Source organism: Oreochromis niloticus, linkage group LG9 (genome assembly GCF_001858045.2).
Source record: "Oreochromis niloticus isolate F11D_XX linkage group LG9, O_niloticus_UMD_NMBU, whole genome shotgun sequence".
Lineage (NCBI taxonomy): Eukaryota > Metazoa > Chordata > Actinopteri > Cichliformes > Cichlidae > Oreochromis > Oreochromis niloticus.
Window position 1 is genome coordinate 18,208,004 of NC_031974.2, and position 26,761 is coordinate 18,234,764.

The 26,761-nt window shown below is 41.2% G+C and overlaps 3 protein-coding genes and 1 non-coding gene across 4 annotated transcripts; all 4 read left to right on the forward strand.

Moving 5' to 3' along the window:
* Positions 1–1,005: 1,005 nt before the first annotated feature.
* LOC100710207 (glycine--tRNA ligase) lies at positions 1,006–8,552 on the forward strand. The gene is made up of 17 exons (XM_005448861.4): positions 1,006–1,310; positions 1,748–1,849; positions 2,579–2,681; positions 2,789–2,930; positions 3,274–3,362; positions 4,262–4,338; positions 4,445–4,590; positions 4,676–4,825; positions 4,922–5,084; positions 5,202–5,366; positions 5,449–5,556; positions 5,660–5,805; positions 5,896–5,981; positions 6,058–6,167; positions 6,455–6,548; positions 6,635–6,825; positions 8,054–8,552. Exons 1-17 carry the CDS (start codon positions 1,059–1,061, stop codon positions 8,177–8,179), a joined length of 2,250 nt encoding a protein of 749 aa, XP_005448918.1. The 5' UTR covers positions 1,006–1,058; the 3' UTR covers positions 8,180–8,552.
* On the forward strand, positions 3,058–3,194 carry LOC112847965 (small nucleolar RNA SNORA84). Its single transcript, XR_003221802.1, has one exon. It is a non-coding gene; the product is annotated as a small nucleolar RNA SNORA84 (small nucleolar RNA).
* Positions 8,553–8,850: 298 nt separating the features above from the next.
* Positions 8,851–17,189, forward strand: LOC100709944 (glycine--tRNA ligase). The gene is made up of 17 exons (XM_003439320.5): positions 8,851–10,464; positions 10,942–11,043; positions 11,186–11,288; positions 11,421–11,562; positions 11,633–11,721; positions 12,329–12,405; positions 12,488–12,633; positions 12,717–12,866; positions 12,941–13,103; positions 13,239–13,403; positions 13,513–13,620; positions 14,426–14,571; positions 14,657–14,742; positions 14,865–14,974; positions 15,062–15,155; positions 15,932–16,122; positions 16,216–17,189. The coding sequence occupies exons 1-17, from the start codon at positions 10,420–10,422 to the stop codon at positions 16,327–16,329; spliced, it is 2,031 nt and encodes a 676-aa protein (XP_003439368.1). The 5' UTR covers positions 8,851–10,419; the 3' UTR covers positions 16,330–17,189.
* Positions 17,190–17,384: 195 nt separating this feature from the next.
* hhatlb (hedgehog acyltransferase like, b) lies at positions 17,385–26,529 on the forward strand. Its single transcript, XM_003439196.3, has 12 exons — positions 17,385–17,543; positions 19,471–19,614; positions 21,000–21,067; positions 21,146–21,259; positions 22,969–23,163; positions 23,244–23,453; positions 23,739–23,910; positions 24,904–25,048; positions 25,134–25,169; positions 25,254–25,455; positions 25,549–25,690; positions 25,765–26,529. Exons 2-12 carry the CDS (start codon positions 19,509–19,511, stop codon positions 25,974–25,976), a joined length of 1,602 nt encoding a protein of 533 aa, XP_003439244.1. The 5' UTR covers positions 17,385–17,543; positions 19,471–19,508; the 3' UTR covers positions 25,977–26,529.
* Positions 26,530–26,761: the final 232 nt, after the last annotated feature.

The following is a 26,761-nucleotide window of genomic DNA, read 5'->3' on the forward strand; positions in this document are numbered from 1 at the left end:
TCACATCTTGTCATTCCTCTGCAGAGTAAGGGCACATTTTAATGAGGATGAGATGATGAGATTTGAGCCCTAAGGGACATATGAAGTGTCTGGCATTTGTCTTATTGGAAGAGTGATCTGCTCCTCACCCTTGCAAAAAAAGCCAGTTGTGCAAAAGACATCTGAAAATATCTTATATAAATATGGATTCACACAAATCTAAAAGAAGAAGAAGAAGAAGAAGAAGAAGGAGGAGAAAGAGAGCTCTGAGGTCTGATAAGTTCGTTTTTCCTTCTTTTCTTGTGAGAAGAGTGGAAGATAGAAAGAGGCCTTCATGGGCACAACTCCACAGTATCCACAGAGAGACACAAGGTTACCATTTCTGAATTACTGTAATGATTTAGTTCTGGCCCATACCCTACAATAAACAGACTGAAATCGGCTTAGAGCAGTTTTAGTTATTCTTTTCTCTCGGAAAATTTCATTATTTTTGTCAACAACTGAAATAAATGCTTGTAGATCTGTATGAGCTGATAATAGATTTGTTGAGGAATGCCGGCCCATAGACAAATAAATTCACATTTCCTGATTTCAGTGGACAGAGTTTTTCTCCTTTTTTTGCTTTCTCGTAGGGGGCTTGTCTGATTGCTGGGGTTTGTCTGTAATATTGTATGGTCTTTACCTTGGGATATAAAGTGTCTCGAGGCAACTGAAAAACGGAATTGAATTGAATTGAATTTTGTGCACGCATATTAACTAGCTAGATCAAAAGGGCAACGGATATAACTGGGTGATAGAGCAGTAATCCAGAATATATACTTTAGAATTAAGTTGTTATCTTAGCTGACAAAAAAATCAGTCTAAACTAATTTTTAGACTGATTAGTTTAGTTTATTAATTTTTTTAAAATGTATTTACAATGTTTCTTTGTTTTTTGTAACCCCTCAGCATGTGTGACGAATCTGCCGAGAGTGCACACAGCGTACGTGTGGCGTAGTGAAAGTGCTCCCCGGCGGCGGAAGCAGTGTTTACTTGCTCTCAGAGATTTCATCATTCTCTTTCTCGCATTACTCCGGTCCATGCTTCTTCGCGGCGCAGCATCAGCACTGCTGAGGACCACCACTGAGATTTTCCGCTCCTGCCCGGTGTCCACGGTCCGGTTTGTTCGGCAGTCGCTTCGCTACCCGCGTAAAAACCGGCCGTTTTCAACGTCGGTGTGCTTGTGTAAGAAGAAGAAGACAAGCCTGTGGCTGCAGCTGGCGGAAGGACAAACCATGGACGGCAACATTGAGGAGATTCTCGCCCCTTTGAGGCTTGCAGTGAAAGAACAGGTAATTGGGACTTATCGCCTTATCTTTATCGTTATAGATAAAGAGTGTTTGTTCTCAGTGTGATTAGATATATTTTAGTACCTCCCACTCTGTCACATTAGCCTTGCTCGCTAGTAAGGCTAGCCGGCTGCTCGCTGTCAATGAATCAGTTGCTTTCTAGCTAGCTGCTAACGTTAACTGTCAGTCATGTCTGCGCTCTCTGCCACGTTTCATTGAGCTGCTGCTGTTGCAGCTGCTTTTGCAGACACTTGTGGAAAGGGTGTGGTTATGATTGGAAGCCAAATTTGTACTGCTAACAAAACAAAAAACAAAACAAAACCCCCCAAAAACTTACACAACACTGATCCTTCAGCATATTTTTTGTAAGCATGACCATACTCGTGTAGTATGGTTTTGTTGGTTTATCTGTGTCTGAAGCCACCTCTCTCTCTGTTTAGGGGGACCTGGTTCGCCAAATGAAACAGGATGGAGCTCCAGATGTGGATATTACTAAAGCTGTAGCAGAACTAAAGGCGAGGAAGAGGACTCTGGAGGCCAAGGTAAGTAAATCAAGTCCACTTGAGCTGACTGTACTCTGGAGCAGTTAAACTTTAGATATATGATATGCTCTTCAAGTGCTTACACACCCCCACACCACCACTCTGAAAATATGATGCTTTTCATTAAAGCTGAGAAGTGTATCATCAGTCCATCTGGTTGGGATGCTGTGAAAACTATATCAAAATGACAAAGAATGATCAAATCTGGGGTTTTGAGATCACTTGAGTATTTTCAAACCTTTTTCACTCTCTCCTGTATAAGACGATCAGATATTGGGCTATAAAAGATCTTAACATGTCACAAAATGATACCCGAGTCAGATGTGACTGGTAAATGAAAGCAAGTAAGAGGGTCCTGGAAGCAAAGCTATTATTATTGTTTTGTATTTTCTACTTAGTTTTTTTTATTTTATTTTGACTTTTTGTTTTTAATTCAGTTTAGTTTCAGTTTGTTTCCAGAGTGGATTTGTGATTCAGTGTCGTTATTGTTTGGAAGTGTTTAATGTTTGTTAGTGTAATATGTGGATGGCGTATGTCAGTGCCCAAATTGAAGAAAATCAGCACAGATATGACAATAATAACACACAGCCCTCTGAGAGCATTTTCATCTAGTTTTAGTTAACTCTAATAATCATGCCAGGAAGGCTCAGTGTTTTAAGGCCTATAACAGACTTTAATGCTCAGATGTTGTTGTGTTTTTAATCTTGGCACTTTATATAAAAATTGCAGGAGTTGGCACTGCAACCCAAAGATGACATCGTTGACAGAACCAAGATGGAGGATACCCTCAAGAGGCGATTCTTTTATGACCAGGCCTTCGCTATCTATGGAGGTAAGACCTGGATAGCCAGCAGTGAAAATTAAGCTTTCGGTTAGTGCGTAAGCAAGCGTATGATGGTGTCTTTAAGAGTTCTGTTACCATACAGTAATGCTCCTCAGGTGTGAGCGGCCTGTATGACTTCGGCCCTGTGGGCTGCGCCCTGAAGAACAACATCCTGCAGGCGTGGAGGCAGCACTTCATCCAGGAGGAGCAGATCCTGGAGATCGACTGCACCATGCTGACCCCCGAGTCCGTCCTCAAGTAGGTGCACTGAACCTGTTGGAGTTGTGGTCTCAACATTTATATTAGGCTTTTATAGGCTGTTTATTTATATTTAATAAAGGGTAATTCAGAAACTGCTTATAAAAAAAGGAGAGAAAAAAAAGGCGCCTAGTGGTTCCTAGAGTCAGCTCCAAAGTGCTGAACTGTGGGTTTTTGTTAACGGGCGCATATTGATTTCTGCGATTTTATGCATGGAAGCTGCCACTAATAGCAGCTTTCCATAGCCCGGTTGCAGATACACTGTTGAATGTATAAGTTTCTTTGGGATGCATTCCAAATCTTTCACATTTTAATACACTTATAACATTACTTCTTCTACCAGGACTTCAGGACATGTGGACAAATTTGCTGACTACATGGTGAAAGATGTCAAGAATGGTGAATGTTTCAGGGCTGACCACCTCCTCAAAGGTGAGCATGGTTTGCTTCTCATCTTCCAGCACTGTGTAAACTAAAGGTGGATCTGTATTATTAATGGGATTCTGCAGACGGGAGGGACAACTGCTGCTTGTTACCTATTCTGAGTATCGCTGTTATGCCTGAGGGGGGGATGGAAGTGGCTGGACCAGCAGAAATCACGCAGGGCTTACAAAGTAATACAGCTGCTAGAATCCGAGAGGCTGGAACTGTACCAAGAGCTTGTGATGGACTGAGGACGTGTCCCAAAGGCTTTATTAAGGATAATTTGCCCAGATAAAACAAAAGTATGTAATATTTATTAACAGAGGTACTTCAAATTACATGAAGAACAAAAACAAAACAAGCATGTTTTCATGAAGCTTTTTAGTTTGCAGCACATTCTCACATATTGTCAGTTTTTTGTGTTTCACGTACTGTTTGTTATCGTTATTGCAGCTTACAAAAACATCACAACTGTGCTTTTTGTCTGCCGTGCATACATATCCCAGAGTTGTGACACTGTATAATGTAAATAAACATGAATGAATTGGCTGCCATTTTTAACGGATTATACATTAGGAGCTGACATAAATAGTGTGTGCAACCAATGCGGAGGACATATAAGGCCTGGGTGACAGATCTGTGGGGTGCGATTAGTTCAGGGGTTGTTGGGTGCCTTAGCCCCCCGGTCTCCTACCAGGTGGAATTAGACTTCACTTGTCGTGCTTCTTTTAATGCACAGTGCTAGCTGAGCACACACGCATTCACTCATACTTTTTATAATGACTATATTTACGTTGAGCACTGTTGTAGGACTCGCTGTAGGTGTTGGGGACAGGCTGGGATGTTGGTGGGAAGTCACAAAAAACATAACAAAAAACACCGCTGTCTGGTTTTTCTGTGTTATATAGCCCACCTTCAGAAGCTGATGTCTGATAAGAAGTGCACAGCAGAGAAGAAGGCTGAGATGGAGAGCGTCATCACCCAGGTCTGTGTTAACGGAGACAAAACGAGGAGTCATGTTGAAAAACTGTTGTTTCTGACGAGGCTGTAAATCACTGACTTTGATTTTTTTTTGGCTTACCGGTTTCCAGCTGGACAACTACACCCAACAAGAGCTGTCTGACCTCTTCGTAAAATACAGTGTTAAGTCCCCCACCACAGGAAACGAGCTCACACCTCCCATCTCCTTCAACCTGATGTTTCAGACGTCCATTGGACCAGGGGGGAATATGGCAGGGTAAAATGACTCCTCAGCACTGTGTAGAAACGTTTCCTCACGTTTGTGTCATTGATTTTGATTTTTAATCAACCTGCATTTGCAGCTATCTGAGGCCTGAAACAGCTCAGGGAATATTCCTCAACTTCAAGCGTCTTTTGGAATTCAACCAGGGAAAACTGCCATTTGCTGCTGCTCAGATAGGAAACTCCTTCAGGAACGAAATCTCTCCTCGCTCTGGACTCATTCGTGTTAGGTGAGGGGGGGGGTGTCCTCTGGCTCAAATAATACTTTGTTTTTAAACTGAGAGAGAAAACGGGAATGTGACTGTGTAATATATATTTTTGTGCAGAGAGTTCACCATGGCTGAGATTGAGCACTTTGTGGACCCGAATGAAAAGGATCACCCCAAATTCCCCAACGTAGCTGACCTGGACATCATGTTATACTCCTCCAAGGCTCAGACCAGCGGCCAGTCTGCACAGATCATGAAGCTGGGAGACGCTGTAGTGCAGGTAGCTATAACACTGGAACACCAATGATGATGTCAGATCCAAAATAGTCATTATATAGAGAGTTTAAGATGAAAAGCAACAAAAAATGTATCTGGAAATGTATCTTGTCTCACTTAGGGAGTGATCAACAACTCCGTCCTGGGATATTTCATCGGGAGGATCTACCTCTACCTTACTAAAGTTGGTATTGCCAAAGACAAGCTGCGTTTCCGACAGCACATGGACAACGAGATGGCTCACTACGCCTGTGACTGCTGGGATGCTGAAGCCAAAACCTCCTACGTACGTCCCACTGCAGCGCTTCCTCACAGCTTTGTCAGCTTGTTCGTACGCTGATGCTCAAAGTAATGTTTGTCCCCCGCAGGGCTGGATCGAGATCGTAGGCTGCGCCGACCGGTCCTGTTACGATCTGCAGTGCCACGCGCGGGCCACAAAGGTCCCTCTGGTTGCTGAAAAGCCTCTAAAAGAACCCATATCCTTAAATCAAAGTAGGAACACAACTTCAGAGAAAGTCTCAAAACACGAAAGAGCCTTTTGATGTTGGTGATCGGTGTTTCTCCTTAACTTCTCCACACAAAACCGTAAATGTTGTCCAGTTCGAGCCCAACAAAGGAGCCATCGGGAAGGCCTATAAGAAGGATGCAAAGATAGTCATGGAGTACCTCTCTGTGTGTGACGAATGCTTCATTACAGACCAGGAAAAGCTGCTCAGTGACAGTGGGTGAGTGCTGTGGCTAATCAGAGCCATACTGATGGTTGTCTCAAGTACATTTATGGGAAAGAGTTAGTTTTTCACATTTGTGCTCCTCAGAGAGTTCACTATCGAGACAGAAGGCAAAGCGTTCAAACTCACAAAGGACATGGTCAGCGTGAAGCGATTCCAGAAGACTCTGCATGGTGAGTTTCACTCGAGAGAAACGTGAGGGAAATGATACTGGAGCAAGCGGTTTTATCATGTCTCTGTCATCCACAGTCGAGGAAGTTGTTCCCAACGTGATCGAGCCCTCGTTTGGCATCGGTAGGATCATGTACACCATCTTTGAGCACACATTCCAGGTCAGAGAAGGCGACGAACAAAGAACGGTAAGTCTGACAACATCAGTGTTTCTGCCCTTACAAAATGACACCATGTTCAGTGCTGCTGCACTCATCCTCTTCATTTATTTCTTTATGATTATATTTTGATCTGGAATCTCGAATTTTTGTGATTGATTCATGTGTATTTTACTAACAAGTTAAAGAGTAGGACTTAATTTAATTTGCCTGATTTTGTTATATTGTTGTAGCTCCTTACAGAGTTGAGTATTTTTGCATGCGTTGTTTTATGTTTGCTGGTTTCCTGTAATGATGTGTCTTCATTTTTACTGCAGTACTTTAGCTTCCCTGCTACTGTCGCTCCTTACAAGTGCTCCGTCCTGCCTCTGAGTCAAAACCAAGAGTTCGTGCCTTTTGTGAGGGAATTATGTAAGTGATTCCAAAATCAGACCTCCTATTTCAGTCAAAGAAGAAAAATGGCACTTTCTCCAACTGCTTTTTTCTTTTCTCCTTAGCGGAGGCGCTGACCAGAAACGGCGTATCTCACAAGGTGGACGACTCTTCAGGATCCATCGGGAGGCGCTACGCCAGGACGGATGAGATCGGAGTGGCGTTTGGAATCACCATTGACTTCGACAGTGTGAACAAAACGCCTCACACAGCCACTCTGAGAGACCGTGACTCTATGAGGCAAATCAGGGCCGAGGTACTGCTTCACTTCATTCCATTTTTACATGCGTTAGGGCTGCGCAGGTAAACTCTAGGGCTGTGCTTTTGTCACATCACAGAAAAACAGAAAAAACTGAGCAACCGTGGTAGTGATTTTCATAACCTTTCAGCTCATTCATTCATTTTGTGTGGTTTGGTGCCATGTAAGTATGAAAAATCGTCTCCAAAACTGTACAGTAGAATAGGTGTTTAATGTATTCCATTTATTGCAGATTTTGTGGTCTGAGGGTGTATCGAAAAGATCCATCCAGTTTCAAAGTGCTTTAATTCTGCAGCTGTTCTGCAGTAATGGTTTGTTAGCGTTAGTTACTGTTAGGAGAGGATTCATGAGTTTCATGTGGTTGCTGGTTGGAAGCCGTGGCGAGCTCCCCTCCCACTCCCTTCAATCTCAGTCAAGATGGCGACCGATAAAGAGAAAGCTCTCTGTGTGAGTCTGTGACAGCTGTGCAGCATGATTTTTCATTAACAGTATGGCGTTAAACCTCCCACCTAAACCTTTCTGTTCAGCCACGTATTTTAAAATTTACCGTAAGCTTCTATGTCTGTTACTTAAAAAAAAAAAAAAATCAGATTAAATGATTCTATAAATGACGACCAAAGGGAAATTCATATAAGGCCCAACGAGTTTCATCCTTCGCCTCTGCTCCACAATTCATGAAATTCAGCTTGGTGCTGTTTGATTATCATGTTGAAACACACGAAGGGATAAACAAGCAAACAAAAACACTGAAAATGTGCCTGCACCTCGACAGAAGAATAACAGAGTGGAAAGATGTGAGGACATGCATGGCTGCAACGAGACTGAGCTTCCTAGTGTGGCAGCAGATGATGTATTTCAGTCTGTTTCACTCACATTTCATGGAACAGAGATTCCTCTGTTACTCATCAGTACAGCTGCATGCATAAACTGTGCAACTGCTCTTTAGTCGTGCAACAACAACAAAATCAATTGTTTTTTAGGCTTTAAGTCCATTTTCTCTGGTTTACACTTGTGTTGGGCTCAGAGTGATGCCAAGACACGAGCCACAAATATCTTCAGAGTTGATTGATAATTCTTTCTTTTAATCCATTTTGTGACTGTTACTTCGATAGTAAAATTACCAGCAACATGACTTGACGCTACTCCAAGTGCATTTCACCTCGAGTTCCACACACACCGTTTAACACCATTAAGTAAAAACGCTCCTCTTTTTCTCTCCTCACAGGTCAGCGAGCTGCCCGTGATCGTTCGGGATTTGGCCAGCGGCGCATTGACCTGGGCGGAAGTGGAGAGCAAGTACCCCATCTTCGAAGGACAGGAGACCAGCAAGAAGGACACGAGCGAAGAGTAGAGTTCTCCCGTCTGCCAGCCACTTCATAATAAATCCACAGACTCGTTGCTTATGCACCGCCGCGAAGATTACCGCGACTGGATTGTGACGAGCTGTAGTGGCGCACAGAACCCTCCTTGTGTTCCACACCACTGCAATCACTAAATTGTCATGTATTTATCATATCTTAACAGTTGTGGTGAAGCTTGCACAGGACTGTTGTTTCATTGACGAGCAGCATTTCATCCATGCACGACCATGCCAATACGATGTTAAAAGGGAGAAAATGTAATCAGGGTGTTTTCAGTGGAAGGAGGCTTCCACCATTCCAGTTTCAGGCAGATCTGATTGAGATATTTAACAGTTTCAATAAAAAGAGTCGGCACTTACAGGACACGGACAAACAGCTGTGATATTTTCTTCTTGTTTTTGAGCCACTGCTGCTCAGTGATTGCTTTTAATCTTAAAAATGTCTGCTTAAGCTTACGGTAATTCAGGAGTTTTTAAGATGACCTCCAAAACTAAAACCTTCATGCTCGGAAATTTAAACCATGTTTTGAATGTTTGCTTCTTTTTGGCTATGTTTTTTTTCCCCTCCAGTGGAAAAAATGTGGACTAAAAATGTCCAAAGCATCAGTTTTATTAGTTTTAACATAAACGGTGTATAAAAGCCAACATGAATGAAACAAGTAAATCCAGTGTGATTTGAAAACAGAAGAATAGTCAGTTAAATTGTTTTAAACACATGACAAGTTAATGTGTTTAAAACAGCAAATCGATTAATGTTTCATGTGTATGACAGATATTCTGCGTCCTACCATGATTGTATTGTTTTTGTTAAAAGTGGGATTCTTGTGGAAGATTTTTATTTTTTTGCCTCATAGCTCAACATCATATCTGAGAATTTAAAGCAAAGCAAAGCAGCATCCTGCACAGTGATGTTGTATTTAGAAGGCCTAACAGTAAGTAGGTCCACTGGTTCCCTGGGACCTTTCTGTATGAGTACTCTGGTTTACTTCCAAAGATGCGCTTAGAGTTGATTTTTAACCAAATCTAAATTGTTTGGGTGTACCCTTCCTTCTGCCCTGTGACAGCTGGGATATGCTCCAGTGTTCCCTGCACCCCCATTATGCTTAATTGGAGGATTGGAAGAAGATAGATGGAAAATAAAGGAGTGACAGTATTATTTTTCACCACTAGCTGGTGCCACTGATTCACTGTTACTTCCATTACTAGTTAATTTTTAATTTTTTCGTATTAAATTCTCAAAGGTGGGTAAAGGTAAACAGGTCTTTGCTGTCCGACATGCACAATAAGGCACCACTGTTCAGGTGAAGTTACAAAGGCTTTACAGTGTGGATTCTTCCTTTATTACTGCGATTACTCAGAAAAACCGAAAGCCTAATGCACAAACATCCTAAATGGATATTTGTTTAGCTGGTTAGTCAGATTACTGTGTCTCTTTATTACAAAAACTAATAATTCTGCCACATGTACAGATCAAGAGTTTGGACACACTGGACGATCTGTTTTTCAGTAAGTTGAGCCTTTTTCACCTCAGTGAACCACGAGACTGTACCTTCTACCAAAGCTTCTTTCGGCTGCTCCCTCATTCACACGGGGTCGTCACAGTGCACTGACTGTCAGACTTCATCTGACAGATGTTCACACCAGATGTTACTTTGCTACTTGTTGTATTGTTAAGGATAAAACGTCTCAGAGAGACAGAGTGAGCAGGATGAGATTTCTGACTTCCAGACATCACTGATGTTTGGTTATACGTATTTAGGACAAATTTTCCAAAATACATTCATGCATAGTTAAGCACACTGGCTTCAAGTTCACTGTGTACAACAGTCAAATTCACTTGTTATTTATTTCTTTATTAAACATGTCTCAGATAATGAAAAATAAACTTTTAGTATTGTAGTCAGAGCTCATACTTGGATGGAGGAACAAAAGGGACGCATCAAGTTATTTCTACCCTGGGGCCATTGTTTTACACCATGCATGTATTACTATGATGTTAATGCTAATGACTAAACACTACTGTTGACAGAAAGTCAGGACCAGTGTGCTTTGGTTTTCAACCTGAAATGCAGAATTAATTTGAGCTTCCTGGATGATGCAACACAACAACCTCGTTGCCAGAGTCAGACTATAAAAGAGAAAAAAACATTTCCCTCTCTGTGTCTCAGACTGAAGGAAGCTTGAAGCAAAGTGGAGACTTTAACAAGAGGAACAACGTGTTGAGTGTCAGCATGGAAGAATTACTGGCTCCTTTAAGGCAGGCTGTGCGGGAACAGGTAGGTTTTTCATCTGAAGATCATGCTCGTTTTCCAGATTTCTTTTCTCAAACAAACAACAGCAGCTCTTCAACAAGCGCTACTCTTATTACTTTCTAATCATAGTTGGTTTCCCTAAATAGATCATGATCATTTCAAGTATCTGCCATTTTTGTTTTCACATGTATCAGAGCACTGCTTAGCCTTTGTTACTGAAACTGAAAAACCACATAATTAGCCTGCAAAAAACACACTTCAGAGCCTTAACAGCATAAAAAACTCAGGTTATGACTTTTTCAGTGCACGCACTCCTTACTTTCCTTATTCCAATCACAGACACTGGTTTCTACATTGTAAGAAAACTTGGGAGAAATGTTGTTTTTTTGTTTTATTTAAAGTAAGTCTTTTTTCCACATACACGCTTACACAATTCCCTTATGAAAGGATGGTGTTGAGTCCGAGTGTAGAGAGGAGGTAAAGTGTAGTTCTGTTCTGCAGGGGGACTTGGTCCGTGAGTTAAGGGAGAAAGGTGCTCCGGAGCAGGAGGTGAGCAAAGCTGCTGCAGAGCTGAAATCACGGAAAAAGACTCTTGAAGCAAAGGTGAGAGGCTCACAGCTCCTGATTGGCCTTTGCAGTGATTCTGCTTTCAGTTTGACATGTTTATCCTCGCGTGCCTCTCTGCTAAGTTTTATAACCCCCACTCTGATTAAGAAATGCTGCGCACCGTCATTTCCCATTACAGGAACTGGCGCTGCAGCCCAAAGAGGACACAGTGGATCGAGTGAAGATGGAAGATACATTGAAGAGGAGGTTCTTCTATGATCAGGCATTTGCCATATATGGAGGTAAGGTAACAGAAAGAAAGGATAACAGAAGCTGATACAGGAAGCTGGAAAAACCAAGAAAACACTTGTGGAAATGCTTCATTTTTTTAATCAATATTTATTTTATTTAAAAAAAATCTACTTGTTCCTCAGGTGTGAGCGGCCTGTACGACTTCGGGCCTGTGGGCTGTGCTCTGAAGAACAACATCCTGCAGGTGTGGAGGCAGCACTTCATCCAGGAGGAGCAGATCCTGGAGATCGACTGCACCATGCTGACCCCCGAGCCCGTCCTCAAGTAGGTAAGCACAAATTCAAGTTTGGCTTCTAATAGATTTGACCTATAACCAGCTCCCCATTTGTTTCAGGACTTCTGGGCATGTGGATAAATTTGCTGACTACATGGTGAAAGATGCCAAGACAGGCGAATGCTACCGAGCAGATCATCTTCTGAAAGGTGGCTTTAAACTTTCTGACAAGGTGTCAGATTTCATGACACAGACAGAAAATGACAGAAATCTAAAGGAACTATGAGAAATACAGAATAGCATCATAATCTTGCTGATGTTGGATATATTTTGGTGATATTTATTTCCCTGCAGAGCGAGATCTGAGCAGGTTTTTACCTGCCTTGCTGTTTAGTGTCTCCTCTGAGGAATTTTGGATCTTTGATTTCGAGCTGCACAGATAACTGATAAGTGTTTTCTTCCACCTGACATCGGTCAAGCAGGTCAAAAGACCTTTTAAAAAAGAAAGAAAATGTGAATAATTATTTAACATTTAAACAGAGTGTGTAATAATACCTATTTTAACCTTGTGCTGTTAGTTAAAGGGATATTTTGAGCGATTTTGCACATGAAGATAGTTTCGTGTTGTCTATAGGTTTCTTTGTATGACATTTTTTTTTATTGTACATTTTATATAAAGGACTTAATGACTGGCTGGTTTTCTTAGATCTCATTATTGGCTAAAACCAAACAGACAAACACATCAATGAAACAATAATCTAAAAACGTGCGTGTTAATCCTTGCATCTATCTTCTTTTTCGTTTTATTTTTCACAGCTCACTTAAAGAAACTGATGTGCGAGGAGAAGTGCTCAGTGGGGCAGGTGAATGAAATGGAGGATGTCATCACACAGGTGTGTGCCTCGCAAACACACATGCACCGGTGTGTTGGTGAAGAAATAATCCTGTGATGCATTTGTGGTCCCTCTGTTTCAGATGGATAACTACGCTCAGCAGGAGCTGGCCGCTCTGTTTGTGAAATACAACGTCAAGTCTCCTGCCACAGGAAATGACCTCACACCTCCCGTCTCCTTCAACCTCATGTTTCAGACGTCCATCGGTCCTGGAGGGAACATGCCTGGGTACTTATATCTGCACTTGCAACATTCCTTTCAAGGTTTATTATTTTGCTGTGTTGAAATTGTGCACGTTGGTATTTTTGCAGCTTCCTGCGACCTGAAACAGCTCAGGGGATGTTCCTCAACTTCAAACGTCTGTTGGAGTTCAACCAGGGAAAGCTTCCCTTTGCTGCTGCTCAGATCGGAAACTCCTTCAGGAATGAAATATCTCCTCGCTCTGGACTCATTCGTGTTAGGTAATGCTTAGAATGAATTATTTCTGCCTTCCAAAAGGGATTTTGGGTGAAATATCAGCATTTCCTGCTTGCAGGGAGTTCACCATGGCTGAGATTGAGCACTTTGTGGACCCAAATGAGAAGGTCCACCCTAAATTCTCCAATGTGGCCGACCTGGAGATCATGCTGTTCTCCTCCAAGGCTCAGACAAGTGGACAATCAGCACAGATGATGAGGCTGGGAGACGCTGTGGAGCAGGTAGGTATTGTTTTACTGACGTACCTTAGAGCACTAAAACTATAGCATAGATGAAAGATGAATGATTAGAAGCACGTTTGGTATTTAATTCAGTATTTGACGCACATCTTTATATTCACTGTCTCTCTGCTGCAGGGAGTCATCAACAACTCTGTGCTGGGCTACTTCATTGGAAGAATCTACCTGTATCTGATCAAAGTGGGACTGTCCAAAGACAAAGTGCGCTTCCGTCAGCACATGGAAAACGAGATGGCTCATTACGCATGTGACTGCTGGGATGCTGAGTCCAAAACCTCCTATGTAAATATTCTTTCTTTCCACTAACAGACTTATAAAACCATTGAAAGCATTATAAAGACAGCGTCCTGTTTTAAATTTTTGTTGTACCTTTGTGTTTTTTCTTCTTCAGGGCTGGATTGAAATTGTGGGTTGCGCGGATCGCTCCTGTTACGACCTTTCGTGTCACTCCAGAGCTACCAAAGTCCCTCTGGTGGCAGAAAAGACGCTAAAAGAGCCCATATCCTTCTGTGGTCCCAGTCCAACAACCTGACTATAATTACGCTAAATTACAGTTCGTGTCAGGTCAGACCTATAGCCTATTAATAAAACATTTTAAATATGCAACTTTATTTATTTACAATATAGGTTTTTGCCATTGAAAAATTTCCTTCATTTCAATTCAATTTCATTTAAAGAGCACTGCTACAATATATCTCATAGCATTCACACAAACAGCTTTATATTAAAAGCTTAAGACCCTACAGTTGGTATCCGTGGGAAGGAAAAACTCCCCTTTTATCAGTAGGAAACCTCCAGCAGAATCAGCTCCATCAGGGGGAGTCATTACTGTGACTGCTTGGGGGTGAGGAGGAGTGTTACATTTCATGCTAAAATCACTCAGGCTGTGGATACAGGTTTGAAAAATTAAGCCTGTATTGTCAACCTGCATTCTTTGTATTGGCCAGCAGGGGGCTCATGGTTACAAAAAAAGGGAATATAGTTTGAGAAAAGAACCCTACTACACTTTTAATGTGTTCATGATCTCAGTAGCCAGTTTTAAGCCCTGTCTGATAGAGATGTAGTGTTTATATTGTAAATTACAGTCCTATTTAGAGTAAAATAGACATAAACCATGTATAGGATGTGAAGTGTTTCTCAGCTGGGTCTTCTTTTAAAAACACAAGATGGCGATGGCCAAAATGCTTAAGTCAAGGCTTCAAAACATGGCTTTACCAACCAGTGGCTGATGTCTCAGTGGCTTTATCCATCCTTTCTCCATTTTTATGTTTTTTGTCCAATTGTATGCCTTAATTAGTTCATACAAAACAGTAAATGTCTTCCAGTTTGAGCCCAACAAAAGTGCCATTGGAATGGCCTACAAAAAGGATGCCAAGCTGGCTCTGGAGTACCTGGCTGTCTGTGATGAATGCTACATCAGCGATCAGGAAAAGCTTCTCAGTGAAACAGGGTAATTAATGACGTTCATGCTCTTAACAACCATAAAGTTCATTTATGAAGCATTTTGTGACTTGATGTTGTGTTTCTGTCTGTAGGGAGTTCAGCTTCGAGACAGACGGCAAAACCTTCAAACTCACCAAAGACATGGTCAGTGTGAAGAGGTTCCAGAAAACCCTGTATGGTAAGAGGTGACATCAATCCTGTTTTTTAATGCCAGAGTAGACGAGTTATTGTGGAGAGGGGCAAAAACAACAACAATAACAACAAAAAACCCTCAAATGTCTCTGTTTTTCCCTGTCACAGTGGAGGAGATTACTCCCAATGTAATTGAACCCTCTTTTGGAATCGGCAGAATCATGTACTCGATCTACGAGCACTCATTCCACATCCGGGAGGGGGATGAACAGAGGACGGTAAGAATACTCCACAACAAGAAAACAGATCTGAGTAACAGTTATGTTTGTTTTGTTTCGATTTAAGGTGCTTTATTCTGTGGCCAGTATTTCAGCTTTCCAACCATTGTGGCTCCGTACAAATGCTCCATCCTGCCTTTGAGCCAGAACCAGGACTTTGTGCCATTTATCCACCAGTTAGGTGAGTATAATCTTTACATTTCAGTAGAGTGTTGGCTGTTACAGTTAAATACTCAAATGCTCTTTTCAATAGTATTTGGTGAATACTATTGAATACTAGAGCCACTAGAGCCAGGATATAGTTAGCTTAGCTTGGCTGGCCAAATTCAATAGAGGATACACCCTATGATGAATCATGGGGTGTATCTCTGTGCTTTTAGCAGTAACTAGTTTAACTATTTGTTTTCTGTTTGGTTCTCATGCATTGTTTATGCACAGATCTCTGAATGTCCTGCCACAATCAGGTTGAGGTGTGGACTTCGACTGGTCCATTGCAACACTTTTACTCTTTACTCTTTACCTTTTTAGCCATTCTGTTATAGATTTGCTGCTGTGTTTGGGATCATCGTCCTGTTGCATGATCCAGTTTCAGCAGAGCTTTAGCTGTCAGACAGATGTCCTCACATTTGATTTTCATTGACTGCAAGGTGTCCGGGTCCGTTAGCTAAAAACAAGCCAAAATCATCACCCCTCCACCACCGTGCTTGACAGTTGATTTGAGGTGCACACGCTGATATGCTGTGTTTGTTTTACACCAAACACAGCATATGTTTGTCCTGGCAACCCTTCCAAACTAGTCCTACTTGTTTTGTCTGTAATGTTATGAAGTTTAGTATTACTAGTATTACTTAACAATAATCTCTTCCTATTTATAGTCTTCATGTTACACCCAGCTAATAGCTGTAGATTCATACTTAAGCAAATTTAATGGTTTTGTCATCATCTTTCTCCTTGTAGCTGAGGCTATGACCAGAAACGGTGTGTCTTACAAAGTAGACGACTCTTCAGGGTCCATCGGGAGGCGCTACGCGCGGTCAGATGAGATCGGTGTGGCGTTTGGAATCACCATCGACTTCGACACAGTGAACAAGACGCCTCACACAGCCACTCTGAGAGACCGTGACTCGATGAGGCAAATCAGGGCCGAGGTAAAACAGTTAACTATTTTGATTTTGAAAGTGCCATATCTGTTTTTGTTTGTTTTTGTTTTTTGGATACTAATTTACTAATATATATCACAGATCACAGAGTTGCCAGACATTGTACAAGATCTGGCTAATGACACCTTGAAGTGGGCCGATGTGGAGAGCAAGTACCCCGTCTTTGAAGGACAGGAGTCCAGCAAGAAGGAGTAACCCTCCATCCACCCATTCATGTCACGAAGTGGGACACTCTGGACAGGTCGCCAGTCTGAAGGCGGAACCAAGAAAATAAATAAATAAATCAAATACAGTATTATTTCCTATTTTTATGAACACACTGGGAATTGTGAATTTAATAGTCTTGTGTGTAGAGAAATGTGATTTTCCTTCACATTTATGATGTGTTAGCTTCTTGGATTTTATCTGCTCAGGCGTAAATTTCAGAGATGAGGTATTCAGCAGCCTCTGCAGACTCAGATGTGCCACACAGAGTGAGAAGAGCACACTAAACATGCTGCAGGGTTAACAAAGTCCCCAAAGGCCTATCTCCAACAGTGTTGCTCAAGCAAATTACCAACTGACATGTTGAACTGTTCCTATGAAAGAGGAGAACTGTTTAATAATCTATAATTTTCTACACTGTCACCTTTGATTGGCCCTGCCAAATAAACAACAAAATGTTTGTCCTACAGTTCCTTTCATTTGCAGCTTAAATGACAAACTGTATGGTATTTTGCAATATTGTCACTAGTTGGCACTGCGTGTGGTTTTATAGCTCCCAGTGAGCTGTTGTTAGAATCTGAGACATGGAGCTTCAAGCTGCTCAAATTTGCAGGAGGCTTAGACCATCCCAAAACAGACCTGGCAACATGTAGAATGGAAAAATTTTTTACAGATAAAATATATGGGTCTTCTTTTTTTTGACAGTAAAAATAGTTCCTCAAATCTTCAAAGTATGTTATGTTAAGCAGTGTGATGCAATGCAGACATAAGTACATGTAACTACGTAAATATAATGAGGGCTTCATGCTGTATTTAACTTCAGACTTTTCAGTATTAAATATGAAAATATCGACATATGGCTTCAGTGAGTTTTGCTATTTGCTGTTATTAGCAAATATATGAGACCTGAATAGATGTCCAATGTTGTGTGGCTCATAGTCTATTATACTGTTTTAGCAGTCCTCCCGGTCCGCCCCCTCTGTGTCAGTGGACAAAGTATAAATACATCATGTCACCTTTAACGGGTGGCAGCTCCCTCTCAGGGAGTCAGAGGGACCTGCAGCTTGACCTGCACTCTGTGGAAGCACAGCAGATGCAAAAGTTTACCTTTCCTTCCATGTTCTTTTTTTTATGTGACATTTTAAAGTGCCTCTGAAACAATCTGAATTTTCTTTAACAACTACTTTGGGCTTACTGCGATCAAGGTCAGTATCACAACAGGTGGTGTGGAGGACAAACTGAAGTGCATGACTGTGTGGCATTTGAACAGCATGCATCTCATTCAGACACAGTGAAGAGAAAGCAGGAAGGGGTTTTACTGTAGTTCATTGTTACTTCATTTAGCTGAGTTTGATTTTTCTCCTATAGCAACACGTAGCTGTTTCATTGTGTGCAAGCGTAAGCTGCAATTCATCAGAGAGAAATTGTTCAGTTAAAAATAGCAGGCAGCTGCACTGTAAATTCTAATCGGTCCATCTACCCTCCACCTTTTATGATAAATGAGAAATGTGTCAAACAAATCAAAGAAACAATATTCTTAAATAAGCTGAAAGAAGCTGAAAATCAGGCATCATACAGCAAGGTTTTTGGAACAGAATATATTAAATAAGAAGGAGAAAGCAGGTTCTTATGGTACCAAAGAAGATGCATCAGAATCCACAAAGCAATAGATAAATAGTGAAAAGAACCACTCTTTGGCACAATAGGAGGGCATGCCAATAGTGAATTATACAGTTTATTATGCAGACGCAAATCAAATCAAATATGATCTTGTAAAATACGGTTAACCGTCAAATATTAAACTATCAGACCAGGCCTACTAATACAGTTCATTTAGGTTTAATGGATTTTTTGCTATAGCTGACTCTGACTGTTCCTTAGTTGCTGATTTCTAGTCTTACTAAAGCAAATTCTGGTACCTATTAGAGTCAAAATACTACTAATAATAATATTAACAATAATAAAAATAATAATGATACAATATGTTTTAGGGTAGGCCTCCCATGTAAAAGAAAAGTCATGACCCCTATGGTATTTCAGTGTCTCTCAGTTCCTCAGTCAGCTCCACCCTTCACAACATGGCGACTATGAAAAGTTTGATTAATTTATGCCAGTAAAACCAGCATGTCATGTGACTTAATTCTTCCCATGTTATCACTGGACTATTAGAAACTCTGATACAACAGCATCGTGACCAGTCATGTCATTCTGTCATGAAGTCATTCGTGCAATCAGCCACTCGTGCTGCTACACAGCTTACCTTATTAGCCAGCTGGCTAGCTTGTGAGCATAGAGAAATCCTTGAGTAAGTCATCGGTTAAGTCAAAAGCTGTAATCCTGTAGGTGGTTCCTGGTCCCAAAAAGCTTAAGAATTGCTCAATTTAAACTACCTAAGAGTAAATAAACCAGAAAAAAAAACAAAACATATCTTTTTAAAAGTACCATTTAAAATCTAATGTGTTAGTAATAGTGATCCAAGAGCAACACTGATGTTTTTTTACTCTGAGGTGTTTTTTTTGTTTGTTTTGTTTTTTAAATGAGTCCTACTGCTCTGCTTTCCTTTGAATAAGGGATGTGGAAACTTCCTTGACAACTGGACTAATAAAATTAGCAGTTATTAATCCAATTGATGAATGTACAAAGATAAGTACAGTAAAAATTGTGGAATGTCCCTCTGTGATAGTCACAGGTTTAACACAGACAGGAAGCAAATGGCTTTTGTTACTTTCCATCTCTGATAATGTGTCACAGAAAGTTCACGGGTGACAGTTACCTAAATTTAGAATCAGCGATGGATTAGAAGTCTATTTTAGTTGGGGTTATACAAAATAATGTAATAAATGTCCTCATACAAATACTGCAGTAGGACTGTGACACTTTTTGTGAGGCTCAGTTTATTTTTAGGATTACAGCTGTTCATGAAGAATAATGTGCCACCCTTCCTGTTGGATCCCCAAAATAAAAGATAACATCAGGGGAAAGGGGATGAACCTCTGGCATATGTGTCTTATTGTAGGCAGGATAAGAAAACTCTGAATGCTATTTGGCACCACTTCAGAAGTAAAACCAGTTTTAGGTGTGACAGACAGATTAAATGCCAAGTACTCTGACTTCTCTGTGGTTTATGTTCAGGAGCCTCCGGAGCTCCGTGCTATCCTGACTGCATCACCATGGGGATCAAAGCTGCTCTTCCCAAGTATGAGATTTATTTCTACAACACTGTTTTGTGTCTGGCCATGTTCTGGGCCACCAGCTGGATCTTTGAGGTGTCCAGTTGTGAGTATGCGTTAACACGCTGACACACATGCACACAGAAAGAGTATCCGAATATTATGCCTACTATATTTGGTCATTTATAATGAAAACTGACATAACTGGTGGTGCAGGTGGATTCAAACATATGACTCTGAGTTAAAAGTTCACAGGTTTATTTACAACAATGAAATGCAAGGAACTGTATCTGAAAGCTTTAACACAATGAGGTCTGATGTCAGGTTAACAGGTAAGTCCACAGCTTCATTTTTTCCCACAGGAATCTCTTCAAACAATCTTTCCAAATTTCTCTCAAGAGTTTCTGCACAGAAACAACCAAAATCCTCCTGACTGTGTAGGCAAGCTGTCCATCAATGATCCAGATGGTTGGAGGCGTTGGAGGCGTTACAACAAACGCCTCCAACCATGATCCAGATGGTTGGAGGTGTTACAACAAACTGGACTAAGTGGGTTTCGACTGGAATATGTGCAACATTCCACATCCTGTTGATTCTCATATTCTGGGGTAGCTTAAGACGGACAAACACAGAGTTAATCAAAACCTCAACTTCAAAAGGACCAGTGTGGCTAGGGGACAGTTTCTTTGATTCAGTTCAAAGTTGCAACATAGCTGGGCACTGGGATTGAACTGAAAGAGACCAGTGGCAAAGAAAGTGTTAGAGCTGGGTGAGTACTCTTTCCAGGTAAACTGGGAAGTCCAGGTGGACTGGTTGGTCGATGCCACACACCAGAGACCTGCATCTAGCTCCTGGTTAGTTCCCTCCGCTTGCTTGTTGGTCTAGGAATGAAAGCCAGAGGATCGACTAGTATCGGTTCAGACGGGTGCGCAGAACTCCTTCCACATATGATGGGGTCCTCCATGTGAAACAATGTCCAAAATTCCAAATGAGGCAAAATACATGGTCAGTAAATAGCTGGGAAGTCTCCAATGCTGAAGGAAGCTTGGACAGTACAATCTGATAAAATGGGCAGCCTAAAAAATCAGAAAAAAAAAGACTAAAACAAAGCTTGACTAAACTATTTTCCTCTTTTTCCAGATCAGCATACATTAGATTCCCCCGAATGCAAAGTTCATCTGAGACTGTAGCACAGTCACGTACAGACAATACACTGTGAAGTATGCATATAGGGGAAGTGTCACAGTGTAAGGTTGAGGAGTCTGAGCTATGTAGACCACGCTGAGGAGAACAGGTGTCGGTATTAATACCACCGAGCACAAGAAGAAAATAGGCCCTCTGTTTGGCCTACATTTGTTTCACTGTCACTCTAGCAAAAGTTTGTCATTTGCACTCAAGGGCAAGAAAACAAAACATACTTCACAGAAACTCTTGGCTTCTGTACCAAACTATAAAATGTTGTATTTTTCCCCCCCATTGTCCCATTGTTAGCCAACGCAAACAGAAAGACTTTCAAAACCAGCGTGAAGCCAGGATGGTACTACTTTGGGAGGAAAATGGTAAGAAAATGAATGCAGCTCATTTGTTTGCAGAAGTGTTCTAATATTTCTAATATTGTTGTGCTCGCTTGTCTACAGGAAACTGCAGATTTCGAGTGGCTGATGTGGTTTTCCACCTTTAGAGACCACATCATATTTGCGCTCTCCGGTCATGTGCTGTTTGCCAAGATCTGCTCCATGCTGGCTCCACAGGTGCTTCTCCTGACAGATTGATGGATTGTTTTCATTGAGCTTCTGTAGGCGGATTAATGTAGTATAGGACAGATCCAATATTTACCGCTAGTGTTAATAATCTGAGTGAAGCACTGAACTGCAATGAACCCAAGTTTATTTCTCATCATTATCTGGCAACCTCAAACTCTCCTTTGTCACAGTTTATTTTTTTACAACATTACACTGTGACTTTTATATCATTCAGTAAACAGCGGGTGAATAATGGGACCAGGTATATATACAAATATATATATATATATATATACAAAAAACCTGAATTTTACAATATTTATTTATCGGATAAAATAAGTTAAATGTCACCGTTATTATTGTCTGGCTGGAAACAGCTGGGGTGTCCAAATTCAGAGGCTGCATCCGCCTGAGGACCCGGCCTTCGCTAATCTAATCTAAGTGGGTCGGGTCCTCCAAAAGCCAGGTAGGCCCGAAGTGAGCGACTGTGAAATTGGACGGTCAGAATTACACCACGAGCTCTCTCAGTAGAGTGAAACTCTGCCGTCTGCTCCTTGCTATCTAAAATATAACCGGACGCTGGCGTAAATTCTCGACCATCTCACACTTCTGTTTAATCAGTTTTCTGTTTGACGTTTATTCAGTTGTGTGAAAACCCCCGGAGGAACCCTCCCGAGGGATTAATAAAGTTTTATTTAATCTAACCTAATCTAATAACTTTAATCTCAGCCAAACTGATTGACTCACGAACAAATAAAACACTGAAAAAGGCCAAACAATAACATTTTTACGTGATCTAAGTGACTTATCGTGTTTAACCTCAGTAGCGAAAGACCGCGGAGGTTTGCTGTTCTCGCCAGCTCAGATATTTGAAGTGTACACAGCTACATTCTCGCCTGAAAATATGTTAAAAGTTTATTTTGCGACGCAGAAAGAGTAATAAGAGTAATATTAAAACTAAGTAGCTGCCGCCATCGTTGGAAACTGGAATTGGCTGGGCCGCGCTTTGAATTCTGGGATATGGTTTTTCAATTTTGTTGTCCGGGTGGAAAATCGGGAGAAATTCAGGAGAATGGTGGCTCCGGGAAATTTTCACGAGGGGCACTGAAATTCGGGATTCTCCCGGAAAAATCGGGAGGGTTGGCATGTATGCAGTTGCTTCTAAGTCTTAACTGTTTGGTTGTTGAAGTGAAGGTTAAGAACTTGGAGGTTGTCCTCAGTCTTCATTGTTCCGTCCACTTTGTGCAATGTATCAGTACCAGTGGCACCAAAATAGGCCCAGAGCATGATGCTACCACCACCATACTTGACACCTGGGACATTGTTCTTAGGTTTGAAAGCCGCAACTTTACTCCTCCTAACATATCTCTTGTATATGTGGGCCAATTGCGCAATCTTTTTCTTATCTGAGCATAAAAAATATTCTCCATAAGACATTTTGATTGATTGATTGATCAATCAATCAATCAATCAATCAATTTTGCTTGTCCATGTGGGCTGCTGTAAATTTCATTTGAGCTAGAAGATGTTGATTTTGGAGCAAGTTTAAATCCCTTGGGTTCATCAAGTTAAAATACCCTGTAGAACCTTCAAAGTGAGTATATGTTAAAGATGATCATTCACTCGTTAAAGATGATATTCATACCCATGATGAATGTATGAAAACTTTTAAACCAGAACTTACTATCTTATGGTGACACCATTTTTCTGTCCCACAGTATCGGTCCTTGGTATATATGGTGTACGGCCTGCTTGCTGTGTGGACCAGCATGGGCTGGACCTATGTCACCCTCATCCTCTCCCACTGTATCCTGCTCTACAGCATCTCCCTAGTGAAAATCCGCTGGCTTTGCTTCGTCACTGGTCTTTGTACGCTGGCTACATTCAAGTGTGAACCCTTCATTTCCTGGCAGGTAAGCTGCTGGCACCCAAACACCTCAGTGTATTGTCTATACATGTCTCATGGTCGATTCCCCATGTCTTCTCTAAACAGGCAGGTTTTGTGGAAGGGGACTTTGAGTTGCGTCCTGTTTTCTTCTATGGAGGATGTGGGTTTACAATCATGCGTTGTATGAGTTTTGCTCTGGAGAACTGTGAAAGAAAAGATGGCAACTACAACATCTTGGAGCTGCTCAAGTACAACTTCTACCTCCCTTTTTTCTATTTCGGGCCCATCATGACTTTTGATAAATTTTATGTTCAAGTAAGTTGAATTTGATTCTTTACAGGTTAAAAAATTATTAAGTATAACGATCGCTGCTGGGGATTTTGAACCCCGTGTGACCTAAAATTGATGGTTTCTTTTACTTTTCTTCACTGTTCATGAAGATATTTAGAACACACAATGTAAATTTTACATGCATTTATGTTGCCATCAGTAAAAAAATCGTCGTTTAAAGTATCCCTAAATAACAGGGCTCTTGTCTGCTGAGGCTGAAAGTTTCTGGCTTTCTCTGTAGTTGTGACGTGTGTTTGCTGCCCTCTGCAGGTCAACAGGTGTGACCTGACCAGGAAAGAGCGGGAGATGTGGAATATCAACCTGCAGGGTGTGATCCACCTTATCGTCATCATTGTAGTGGACATCCTCTTCCACTTCATGTACATCCTCACCATCCCCACTGACTTGAAGCTGATGAAGCACCTGTCTGACTGGGCTCTAGGTCTGTGCCACTTCTCGAAAATTCACGTTTTAATATTTTTAATCCTGTTACGGGTTCAGAATTGGTGGAGAGTACAAAGGCAAGACAGTCCAGAAGATGTGGGTTAAAGCGATCTTTATTGAAGTATTCGCGCGGGAAGACAGTCACTGCACATGTCAGCAAGGGTCTTCACCAAAATTATACTTCAGACTGCTTTTATAGCATCAGGGTATTATAACGCCCCTTCTAGCGTTTACAAGCACATAATTTGCATGTACAGAACATTCATGTATTTTAAGCATAAAGTGCAACATCAAGGTTCCTCTTTTTGGCATCTTCTTCCAAAAAAGGCAATGGACTCTGGCCTCTGCAGTCTCCAGGGGCTGGTCCTCTCCCCGCGTCACCTGTTGTCACGAAAGCTCCAGTGCAACATGTTTGCTCAATACATTCAGGCCTATGCTTAAATCTGATTCTAGGTTATATGTGATATATGTGTGTTTTGTAAGCCTGTGTGCGATCTCTCTTAAGCTCCCGGCTTCTTAACCAATGTGTCACCCAGACAGTCACGCTGAATGAAGCTTGAGACCTTTAATTACCTGGGAAAGCTTCAACTCCTTATGAGCACAGGACTGCAATGTGTGTATATAGACATAGTAATACTGAAAATGGTTATGCTGCACCTGTAATGAGGATTAATATGGTGTCAGTGTATTAAATGATTATTCTGGTGTCCGGGTATTAACTATCACCTGGCCAGCTTAAAGCTATATGAGATAATGTTAATGCTGATTAATATGCTATCTAATATATTGTAGCAGTAAAGCAATTTCCTCTTTTCCACAATCCCAACAGCATGCAAAAAAAGCACAAATGAAGACTGACCATTAACATATAATTGAAAGCTTTGACTTTATGCAATCAAAAAATTAACATGAAACATTTGCAGTTTTAATTTCAATTATTTGAGATGAAAGGAAACTTGCAGCAGAACTGATGTCACTGCATTGTTTCCAGTGGGGCTGGCTTACTTTAACCTGGTGTATGACTGGGTGAAAGCAGCTGTGATGTTTGGAGTCATCAACACGGTATCCAGACTGGATCACCTTGACCCTCCTAAGCCACCAAAATGCATCACCATGCTCTATGTGTTTGCTGAAACGTGAGTGAGGCTTGTACACATGTGATTGGTTCCAGGCGTACATACAGTATAAGTCTGTAGTACTAAAGCTGATTTTGTTTTGTAGTCACTTTGACAGAGGGATCAACGATTGGCTGTGCAAGTGAGTGTCTCAAAAAGGCCACCAATATTAAAGTCATGTTAATCATTTGAAAAGCAGAGGTTCTGATTAAGCCATAATCCACAGGTATGTGTATAATTACCTGGGTGGAAAGCATGAGAACATGGTGGAGGAGCTTGTGGCTACACTGTGCACCTTCGGCATCACCATCCTCTGGTTGGGACCCTGTCAGGTGGTCCTGATCTGGGCTTTCCTGAACTGTTTTGGTCTCAACTTTGAGCTGTGGACAGCCAAATTCTTCTCCGTGGAGCCATTTAGCTCTTTTGAGGTTGGTTAAATGAGTTTGTTTGTACACAACTAAAGCGGTTTATAAGAAATAAAGGATTTAATGTGCATGTCGTATGTAAATAATGATTTGCAGATGGCAATGTCAGAAGCGATGTCTCGGCGCATCAGAGCCATCTTCAACACTTTCAACTTCTGGAGCATTGTGTTGTACAACGTTCTGGCCTTGAACAGTTTGGACTTTGCAAAGTTGGTCGCCAAACGGCTGCTTCTAAAAGGTGATTTTGGTTTTTAATTATGAGGCAACTTTACCATTTCTTACCAGCTTATTAACAATGAATTACCTTTCCAGGCTTCCCCATAACCACCATCCTCGTCATGTTTGTGACCTACTGTCTGATTCAAGTGATCAAGGAGCAAGAGAGGAGACAGGCCCTCATAGACAATCCCGATCCACTCCCACCGGCACCGCCTCCAAACGCTGCCATCAGTCCTACCACCTCTGCAACTGCACCCACTGGTGCTCAGCCAGTCGCAGATCCCAGCAAAGAAAAAGCAGAGTAGATATTTGATATTTAACGAATGGTTCCAGTGATGAAAAATGTGAGTTCTGTCCAAATGCTAACAGTATTATGAGTTTGAATGGATGCAGACAAGCTCACTGTAAATAAAATTTAAAGTATTTTTACCTAAAGGAGAATTTAAAGCTTAATGAAAAAAAATTACAATAAATCAGAATTTACTGTAACATATTGTGAAGTACACCTGTATACTAACCAGGACTAACAATAAAACTACAATGTCGAGACTGTGATTGGTCTAGTGCAAAAGTAAACTGCAAAGATTAGTGAAAACATTTGTACTTTGTGTGTTTATGTAGGTTTTTGTTCTCTCTGATGAAACTGCTTGCGCTTTTTACACTACATGAGTCAGTGTGGAGTCTTGTCATAGTACTGTGAGCCATTTCTGTTGCATTACATCAGCACTTTGTCACTGAATCCTGTTTGATGCTTCCACATGGAAAACACTTTGAATACTGTTGGGAGGGAGTGCTACAGACACCTGTGGTGAATCACTGCTCTGACCAGAACAAGGCAATAAAATGCATTTAATGACATCAAAGAGCGGAGGTTCCCTTTTTTTGTTAGGGTAAATTTACCAGGTAATTTTGTCAAATCACTTGGGTCACTAAGAAAAAAAATATGTATGACATTTAACTGTGTTTTCATGATTACCTGAAATGTTTTTAATATTTTTGTGTTAAACTGATGCATTAAAACATGAGTGTTGAGCCTCTACAGCTTTTGAGACATTAGCTGCCCCATGTTTTTTGACACGAGCTGCGTTCA